The 11,077-nt window shown below is 31.1% G+C and overlaps 1 protein-coding gene across 1 annotated transcript in view; it reads right to left on the bottom strand.

Annotated features, from left to right (window-relative positions):
• Positions 1-9,180: 9,180 nt before the first annotated feature.
• Positions 9,181-11,077, bottom strand: part of LOC116843295 — a 15,154-nt gene continuing 13,257 nt past the window's right edge. The window contains exon 3 of the mRNA XM_032813613.1: positions 9,181-9,311. Within this exon, the coding sequence (XP_032669504.1) occupies positions 9,181-9,311 (131 nt within the window). The remainder of the gene's footprint in view (positions 9,312-11,077) is intronic.

Here is an 11,077-nt window from a genome sequence, read left to right on the forward strand (position 1 = left end):
ATTTCTAAATCCACCGTTCAGAAGATAGTGATACGTTTTTACGAAACAGAAACAGTTAAAGACCAAAATCCTTTCCAAGCCTCATAACTCTAAATATGCCTAATAAAAAAATACTTTATTATAGGTTTTTGGAAAACCCTTGAAATAAGCTACAAGAATATATAATAAAAAGTGGGGGTCCAACTTAAAAAATTCAATTTGACCTTTGTATGACCTTCGTCCTCCGCCCAAAGTCAAAATTTTAGTCATCATTAGGTACATTTTATTAAGCCCTACAACTTTATTACTTACATATTTTTCGCTACAGTTGATCCTTTTCGAGATATTTGACCGTTTCTGGACTTTTTGCCAACTCTGTATATGTATATATATATCCGACTGATTTCTAATTTGACACATATATTCTTAATAAGATTATCTAGGACGCAAGTAGAATTTTTTTAGATATAATTAACTACTTTTTATAATAAAAAAGTTTTTTTAAAATTAAATTTTCGAGATAAAAATCGAATTTTTACCTTCAGCTTTCTCTAATTCTTACAATTTTTTATTTTCCTCAGAATTCTTACGTTGCGTTTTGGACAATCTTAACATATCGTTTTGAGAAAATTTTAATAGTTTTAATAGTTTTAATAGTTTTTTTTTCGTATTTTACTTATATTTCTATTTTATCAATCTATGTGATAAATAGAGCATCATATATGAAGCACTTATAAGGGACATAATCTATATAAATCGACTAGTAAAGTTGCTGCCAAATTTACGCACACCTGTCTATTTGAATAAGCACCATGTTCCATGAAATAATAAATTTTGCGTTGGTTCTTTTTCCACCAAACTACTTAAGTTTATGCGTAATTCAGCAGAATATTGATTTAAGTACAAATCTCGAATGTCGACACTTTTTTTCTCAAAAGCTACCATTGTTTACGTACGAATCCGAAAGAATATTGACTTAATTATGGATTTCGGTCATTAGCTTTTTTTTCTGCCAAAATGTCGTTCGCACGCGGCCGTGGACAGGAATACTTTTATTCGTCCATCCCGGCCTTAATTCGGGCAAATTTCGCATAGTGCCACGCCCGTATCGCGCAGTGTCGCGCGGCTACGACGACATACAGTCTCGCGCTTGCTCTTTGCCACATGATGCCGCTTATTGCCGTCTTCGGCGGCGGTATCTCTGTGTACATGTAGTGCGCAGAGACGCGTAAAGTAGCCGTGTACACGCGTAGGCCGATACCTATTACAGCCTGAAATAACTCGCGGCGAAAGAGAGCGTACGCATATATAACTGCGTTAAACGTTGCACGTCCGCGCGCAACGTTGTACTACGTGCACGCGTTATAAGTGCTGACACACACATTACACTCTCTTTCTCTCTTTTTCTCTTTGTCTCTCTTTCTCTCTATTTCTCTTTTAAAAGAGAACAGATAAAAAAATGAAAGAATGAAGGATAGTGGAAGCGGAATTAACGTCGCCGCATGGCGTCTCGTTCGCGCGAAATCTTGAGAACGATTCCGGACGCGCCTCCTGCCTCGTTACAGGGGCAGTCTTCTCTTTCGTCGTTTTACGAGTAGAATTCTACCCGTCCGCGCACGGATTAACCTCCCGTCGATCGAGATCATTCTGGGTATCTCACAGATACGCGCGCATTGTCCTTCTTCCTTCTCGTTTTTCTTCGATATCTGCTACCGAATAAACCACGTCGAATCGTCTCGATAGACGTACCACCGAGGAATGCGCGTGACATTGTTCGTAAACTCATTTCAGCTTCGATAGGCAATGTCGCGTGCCGCGTTTAAATGAAAAAAAGTAAAACGATTCATTCAAAGATATTATCGTTCTCTCCCAGAGGAAATCAAGTTATATTATAATATGTTTAAATAATATGTTAAGGTATTCTCTCGCGACAATATTATCGAACTGTTTAGTCATACGATAGAAAGGAAGAGTCAAATAAGTTCGGTGAAACATATGACATACATATGATTATATTTTGAAAAATACGTCATGTCTATTAATGTTTTATTAATAGACAATATAAGGTCTAGTTATTCTTTAAAAAAAAAAATGCATAGTAAAATGTTTTTTTACATTTATGTTAAAATCGGTCCCTGTTAAAATTTTTATGTTTAATTTTTAAAATTCCATGTGTATGTTAATTTAACATATTGTGTTATCCGAATATTTTGTGTTAAATTGATATTCAACACATTTAAGAATTCAAATAACTTGTAAAGAAAAAAGCTTAATAAAATATAAGTTTGAATACGGATTATCAGTGTTTTAGCTCTATATGTTGCTACATTCTACTGAGAAATATTTGAGTAATTTTTGTCAAGAAGTAGTATATAACGAAACTTAATTGCATGGTTGTTTTCGGGTTTAGACGTTATACAAGATATTTGCTGTTTTTCGACACCGGAAAAGTTGTACAAGTGTATAAGTTATATTGTTTTGGTTCTGAATCTAAGAAATATATAAAGTTTACGTTCTAATATATTATGGATGTCTATGAAATTATCACTGCTACTTTTAAATATCGTTCCCGATTTTTCGGATGATCAATAATCGCGATGAATGTATATGTAAAAATATAAATTTACTTGATTGAAAAAATCTAGTAACTTTCAATCTAGCAAATATTCGGGCATACATGACGCTGAATATAAAGTATGTTTACAATCAGAGTAAAAATTTTGTAATAGATAAGATAAATGACACTCTCTCAATAGTTAAAATTCCGCGCGAGTTTAATATCAATAGAAATATATAAGTAAATTTTCCAAACATGATATCAATTTTTTAAATTGCATATAATTAAGAAAATTTGAAGTAAACTCATTGCTTTAAGGTAAAATTAACATCTTAAAGATAACACAATAAAAGGGAAAGTGATAAATAAAATATTTTTTTCAGTTTAAAAATAACATTTTTTCGTGTTATATTTAACATTATAAATATGGGAATTTTACGTAAAATTTACTTAAAAATAGTGTCAGTGCTAATTTTTTCATATTAATTTTTAACATTTTTGCTTTATGTTAAAACGTAAAAGTTTGAGTGGATCATTTAGAACATGTGAAATGTGTTAGATTTAACATAACATTTTTTATTATGTAATGAGTTAATTTTCTCTCGTTTGCTAGTGTAAAATTCCAGCTGATATTGTCTCTACTTACAGCACTTATAGATACAAGAGTTGCTTATTTCGGTGAATGTTTGTCAAAAAAAAATCTGTTTCTTTTTCCAAATGTCTTTTTTAAAACGATGTCCCAAGTAGGAATTTACTATTGGCATCAAAGTGGCTCAGTACCGATTTATGGTAAACGTTATTGGCATAGTACCAGATGCCAGTACGGATTTAGTATTGGTGTGATACTGGGATGATAGAAAAGAGCCAATATCGGAAAACAGTACTGTCACAGTACCGAAAATCAATACCAGTATAAAAAAAAAGTATTGATTCCTAGCACTGGGGAAGTATCTATTCCCAGTACTGGGCCAGTATCGATTCTTAATAATTTTTATTATTTGTACAATTGTTAATATCACAACTATATAGTACGAAAAGAAAAATCAGGCCATGGCCGGGCTGCTCTCGTTTGTACCTATACATGTTTATTTTTATAATCATATGAGGAAAAATCTTCGGGACGACGGCTGAAATCGAACTCGAGTCTTCCGCTTGTCAGGCAAACGTTCTTATTACTGAGCTATCTATGTTTCGCGTTAATGATTTCTTCCGTTTTCCCATGAAGGGTATCGTCCGTTTTTCGGTATGGGCACAATACTGGCCCAATATCCTCTATTGCAGATTGTATACGATTCTTACTTGGGTATCCAATACTGATTCTACGAACAGGGTCAGTACCAATAATACAGCTTTTTAAATACTGGGCCAGTATCGAAAACGATAAACACTTTTCGGTAACGCCCCAGTACACATACGGTATGACTATCCAGTATCTAACTTTAGTACGGAGCCAGTACCAATAATATAGACTTTTTATATTAAACCCAGTACTAAACCAGTATTAAAACCGGATATTCGCTTTTCGGTATCGACCTAGTATTGGGCCATTTTTCTGTACTGACAAAAGGTATACGATTCGTACTTGGGGTGTAGTGTTTTTCTTTTTATTTCCAATATTACAGTAAATTTTGGAATTTTACGGCTATATTTTCAAAGCTAAGTGGTCGATAATTCTGTTTTCTTTATATATAATGTCCATATATTAATTTTATCCTTAAAATGAACAAGGTGATCATTCGTATCTTGACACTTTTAATAACTTTGCTTTTTTTCTTTTTATCCCAAAATTTCTAAGGCTTCATAAGTATTTAAAAAAGTTATTATAACAAAGGCATTTGAGACAGTAGCGACAAAATTCGTCAGTTAATGTCTGAATAGCAGCTGGAGCAAATCGATCCTGGACACGAGTGCGCTCCTCCCTCCCTTTTTCTATTAAGCGATCAAATAAAGCGAAGCGGCCAAGTACATAAAAAATGACAGACTGAATGCGACTCTGTTCGTGATAAAATGTAGCGGCATTATCAATAGCTTATCCGGATTCGAAATTTTCACGTCAATCTAGCATATCTCTAGCGTCATCTCATATGATTTTTTTTAATATTCTTGAAGTTGGATTTGACATAGCGTATAATGAATTTGTAGTGTGCAGAATTTGTAGTTAAATCTTCCATTGGCTAAAATTAGTGAAAAAATCAGTGAATAGTCATTGATTATCGGTGAAACGATTCTTTTACTGATTTAATTAAAGAATTTTTACCGCGCGATTCAGTTTAAAAGAGTACATTTATGTTTAATGAAAATATTAATAATTATTTACATGAGTACGACACGGTACGACTTCGTCATACGAAAGAAGAAAGGATATACACGCATGCTCCAGCTGCTATTCAGATATTAACTGACGAATTTTGTCACTACTGTCTCAAATGCCTTTGTTATACTAACTTTTTTAAATACTTATGAAGCCTTAGAAATTTTGGGATAAAAAGAAAAAAAAGCAAAGTTATTAAAAGTGTCAAGATACGAATATACACGCATGTGATGTCACTGCTGATTGTTTTCTTTAACTTGTATGATTGACAGAAAGGGCCAATGAACCTTATTTCTGTTTAAGAATATATAGACGTATTCAAATTGGCAAATAAGTACACGTTTTCAAAAGCATATGTATAATCACGATTATTTTATTATTATTCGTATCTGTACATATATACTATGTACGTTAGTATGTTAAATATACATTTTATTACGTAGTATGTTAAATATACATTTAAACATTTGTTTGTTTAAATGTGTAATATTGAGCTGTATTAAATATGTAAGAAATTGTTATGAATGTTATAAAGTTAACACATTAGAGATGATATAGAAACCTAATTTTATTAAATACAAGGACACAAATTATAATACAATGTTGAATGTCGCTTTTAATACAATCTGGACACGCTAAGTCTTAATATTTGTGTGAATTCTTTAAGTAGTGTGAATTCTCAACGAGCAGCGTGATGCTTTCAGGTGCGAACGGAAAGCTTGAAATGATAAGAGTAATGATAATTTCGATAATTCGATAAGTCGATAATTTCTTCGAAGGTGCAACTAATTGCGTATAGTGTCATAAAACATTCTTAGTGGTTTCTTACTTTCTTTATGAGATTTTAAGGTTAAGTATGGTATCGAAGAGAAAATGTGGTAGAAGAAGGGGAGCTGCGTACAGTTGACAGGAAAATATACGTTTTGCATTACCTGTTCGGAGTTAACGCTACACTACACAGTAAGCGATGTTTGAAACTCGGTTAATTTTTCCTCATTTCCTTGCCTGGATATTTCAGCGTAGAGTTATTATCATTATTTTATTAGAGTTATTATCATTATTTTATTAGAAATTTTATTAGATTCTTATCAAATTTTACTTGAAGAGAGAAACGACAAATCAATTACTTGACGATTTTAAGCGATCTTCTTTCTGATAATATATAGTATATTAGTTTTTTAATAAAATTTTGATAAGTCTTTTTATATAGTTTTTATAGCAACTTTTTTGGTTAAGTTTATGTTTTTGTTAGGCTTAATATTTTTTACGCAGATAAGTAAATATGTTTTTCTTTGTATATTGTATATCTTTATAATTTTTCATTTTATTTTAATATATTTAACTAACGTAGTATTTTCTTTTAATTTAGGATAAAGTTCCAAAAAACACTAACCTCCGATTGAGCTGAATTTTTCAGAAAAGCTTCTCTTTAGCTCCAAAATTGAAGGCCTTGAATATTTTTGGCGACAAAACCCTATTCATCCCTTACCTTTGCTCAAAATTTACACTGTTTTCTTACTATATCTTTGAAAATATTGATTTTGGGGAAAAATGTCTCAGACAAAAAATTAAACTTCTGAAACGCTCTACAAGAAAAGTCATATGCATTATTAACATAAATGCAATACTTTGACTGTTATATTGAAATATATATTTAATACATCAGTGAAAAGATTGCTCTCAAGCTTTACATTAGGAGACACCTCGCCAATGATCTTAACCTTAATTAACATTGTCAAGAACATGTCCCTGAGTAATATTAAAAAAAATTTTAAATGGTAGTCTCTATTTGTTAAAAAGTTATTAAAATTCTTTTTTTATAAACGGAACGTAATTTTTGCACATAGTTTATATGAAAATATGATAAACAGTACATGCCTATATGCGCGGGAGAGAGGCTCCGCCCCTCCCAAAAAAACTAATTCCGAACCTAACCCATTAAATAGTAATTACTTTATTGGACATATTGCACTAATTATTAGAAAGAAAAAATCCATGCGGTCATGAAATATAAAACTTGAGAACAATCTTTCATTGATGTATTAAATATCTATTTTTCAACATAACGGCAAGAGTATTACATTTTTGTGTGTGAAGCTGGCACCTCATTTTTTAGCACCGTATTTTTTAATAAATAAATTTTTTGTTTAAAAAAAGACGAGATTAATATTATAGAGTAGATTATTTATTAAAATCCCAAGTGCATTTTAAAAAATGAAATTAAAAATAGGACATTAATATCAATACGTTATGAAAAGATGCGTGTTAAATGCATCAATTTTAATTGTAAATATTTTAAGCGTTGAATGGTTAACTTTGTTCTAATTGCACAAGCAATTAGATAATACTTCGATTGATATGCAAGATTGAGTTACAGTGAATAATTAAGAAATTCATTCTACGAGATCAAGCATTTTATGAGACATAGCGGTCTCTCGATTACGTTTCCTTCTGTTAAGCCAGTGACCGCCGAAGAGCAAAGTCGCGTCGCGTAGTGATTTAATATCAACTATAATATAAATAACGACAGAGAAATTAGTAGGCCTCAGCAAATATTGACTGACACCTCGGTGGAATCGACCCTTAAATCAACCTTTCATTAAAGTTCGTCTAAAGCTTACCGAAAGTTACTTCTGTACTAAACGGAAATAGGGCGTGCGCGCGCGAGTTAGGCGCGATCCGAAGTAGTCACGGTGCTTTATCGACACGCAAATGACGTATAACAAGTCGCGTCCGTCTCGAATTACAAATTAACGAGAGACCGTCTCTTTCTCTCTCTCTCTCTTCCCTCTTTCCCCTTCCTCCTTTGCTTCCTCTCCCTCTCCCTCTCTCGTACTCTTATTCTCATCTAGATTTCGTTATGCCATCGACTCGTGTAAGTAACCGACTGTCGTGTTTTTAATGATATCAAAGATTACAAAATACGTGCATTATCGTTCCGCTGTGCGATATTAAACGTTTGATTTATTTGGTCGAATTGTTTGAATTACACGATACAATACGGGCATGGCCAATTACTCGCTGGTGCTACAAATGGTCGGTTAATTTTAATTAATTACATTACTGTGTCCCGTTCTTCGATTAATTATATTGCCCTTTTAATATGCCCCGCGATTCGTATTGAAAATTTCATGCGAAAATTTCATTCATGCTAAACAGCATATAGGATTTCGTTGTTAATGATATAAAGTCATTGCTGAGAGACTGGAATGGTTAATAACGTAATAAAAACTTTCTATTGGTAAATGTAGAAACTGTGTAATGGAGGAAGAGGGAGGTGTTATACTCTTTAATAAATTCTATCTTCCTATATTATTCTATGACTGTTTTCTTCTTAAAACTTACTATATACTTAAATTAGAAAAACGCGTTAAAATTCTGTTTGAATAGCACGCATACAAAAATCTGGCATATGTGTTGCTCTTTTTCTCTCTTTTAAACATAAGAAATATAATACTACATTGTGTTTTTCGTGAAATAATCCCATTTTGGCTTTTCGTTTTTACAATCTATAAGGAAATTCACGTATACGATCAAAGATCGCAATTATAATTGTAATTATTTTATGTTTCTAACGTTAACTTTAAGATCACTTAGGATCAACTTTCTTTTTAAGCATATTTGTTAGATATAAATATGTCATATAATTGTGTCATATGCTAAAATTATAAGTAATATGAATAGTAAAGACTAAAATTGGAAACGTGTTTAAGAAATAAAGTCACTGAAATTAAATTCTAACGGCTGCTACGACATATACACACACATATACATACACACACATATATATATTTTTTAAAATATACCCAAATAGCACATAAACGTTCATTATATCTCCATGGGACGTCTATTTTTAAACATCGAATGTCCATTTTCGGTCCAAAACAGATTCGTTTTTTGTTTGATAAGAGTCCATAAGACGTTTGACATCCATATTTCATCCATCCATAAAATACCATACGATCAACTTTAGATATCCATAAAATATCCAAAAAATTTGAAAATATGCAAATAAGACTATTCTCAAACTTATTTTCGACTTATTTTGGACTTATTATGCAATACGTTTAAGATTTTATTATGCAATACGTTTAAGAATTTATTGCTGTTTCCTCTATATGAAGATTTAAAGAAAAACTTGCTGAAAGCGTTTAGTATGCATAGAGAAAAATATTTCTTTAGATTTCTTTAATAATTTCTATTTAATTGGAAAATAAATTTAGTAAAATTTAATAATGTTTTAAAATGTGTGTATGTGTGATTTCAATTGAAATGGTCTAAAAAACTAATTTTCGGTAAAAAAATATAAACAACCGTAGGCTTGTGTCCTATTTCATACGTTTATGTCTCTCACAATGGTTTTGAGCTTGAGCGATGATCGGTTATCATTTCCTTCTAAATACATCTTGTGTCGTCGCTCGACTGTTGCTTGACTTCGAAGATCGTGCGACAAGTAGAGTTTTTCTAAAAAAAAACATTTTTTTTTAATTTCGAAAAAGCGAATGGTTTTCGAGAAAAACACATTTGAATCGTAAAAGGTAAAATTTTATTGAAATAATGAAATAATGATTTCGCACGAGACAGAATTGAATCAAGTTAAATTAAATTGAAAAAAATACATTTGTCATACATAATGCTTAATATGAGCACTTCCTATTCTAACGCATTCTTGTGTACGACGAACTGAGGACTAAATAAAAAGGCATCTCAGAATATTGTGACGGATATAACTGTTCTTATATCGAACATTTGTTGTGATTTTGCACAAATCTATTTTTCTTTAATTAAATTTAACTTAATTAGTTTAATTTTGTTTTATGCGAAATCATCTTATTATTTGAATAAAATTTTATCTTTCATCGTCCAAATGCGTTTTTCTCGAAAATCAATTGTTTTTACGAAATCAAACAAAAATACCTTTTTTCTTTATAAAGTTTGAGGAATTTAAAAACATGTTCAGAAATTAAAAATCCTACTCACCTCAAAGTTTAGGAATTAAAAAAATCTATAAGTATTTCTTAGCTCTTTGATGTAATATCAAAAAATATATAAAAATATTCTAACGATATTTATTTAGCAACATAAAGCTAAATCTAATAATCAATATAAAAGTTACTTTTAGAAAATGCTTTTTGAATTTTAGTTTTGGAGGTGAATATCTCAGCACAACGCACACAAGGGTGTACTATAGGAAAACAATTCATATGAACTTATAGGGTTATTTTCACCTAATCTATACGGTCCTGAGATTGTTTATCTTTACTGAAATATCCTGTATATATATATATATATATATATATATATATATTTTTTTTTTTTTTAATAGACGTATTCTCGGTTTGGCTTCTGGTTTGATGCCATATTTTCTATGAATTTGTTTCCGACGTTTTGTAAAGATTTCTATTCACTTTTTCAAAAAGGAGAACAATTTAACATCTTGTTTTTGGTGAACAAATACATAATGTATATACATGTAAGTACCGTATTTATTAGATATGTACATAACATAACACATAATGTATATACATGTAAATATTGTATTTATTAGATATGTACATATGTAAACTATGATGATATCTAACAACAATATTTTACAATCGTTAGATTTTCTCTACCAAAAGATGTAATTCCAATTAGCTCCATCTTTCTCATTGAATTGCACGTTTTATGTGTTCAAAGAAAATAAACTTTATATTTCTTCATACAGCAAACGTCCTTTGTGTGCTATCGTTTTATATCTTTTATTGTCAAATTAAAATATAACGATCAAAGTGGGGATAAAGTATAGAGACAATCTCCCGTAAAATATCTGCCAATTATATCGAAATTGCGTCTCTATGTCTTTTGAAATAGTTCGTTTAGTTTATTGTAAAGAGACGATTTACTATTGTTTGTTTTACGTAGAAGAAACTTTGAGAAAGAAGCCCGGTAACGTAATTTTTTGACAATTTTGCTCGTTAAAAGATTAGTGTTTACAAACTATCGAAACCTTCACTTTTTTTAACTGCATAGAATGTCCTCACGTAACTTATGTCATGAAGTAAATTTCAAATTTAAAATGTTTTATGGGTATAAAATTGTCAATTTGTCACGTAGATACATATATGTCATGTACATTCAAATGTGCAAATTATATCAACGAAAATTACCCTTTATTTGCGAGAGAGGGGGGGAGAGAGAGAGAGAGAGAGAGAGAGAGAGAGAGAGAGAGAGAGAGAGAGAGAGAGAGA

The sequence above is a fragment of the Odontomachus brunneus genome, unplaced genomic scaffold, assembly GCF_010583005.1.
Source record: "Odontomachus brunneus isolate Ranch 3 - 2012 unplaced genomic scaffold, Obru_v1 Obru_scaffold_003, whole genome shotgun sequence".
Lineage (NCBI taxonomy): Eukaryota > Metazoa > Arthropoda > Insecta > Hymenoptera > Formicidae > Odontomachus > Odontomachus brunneus.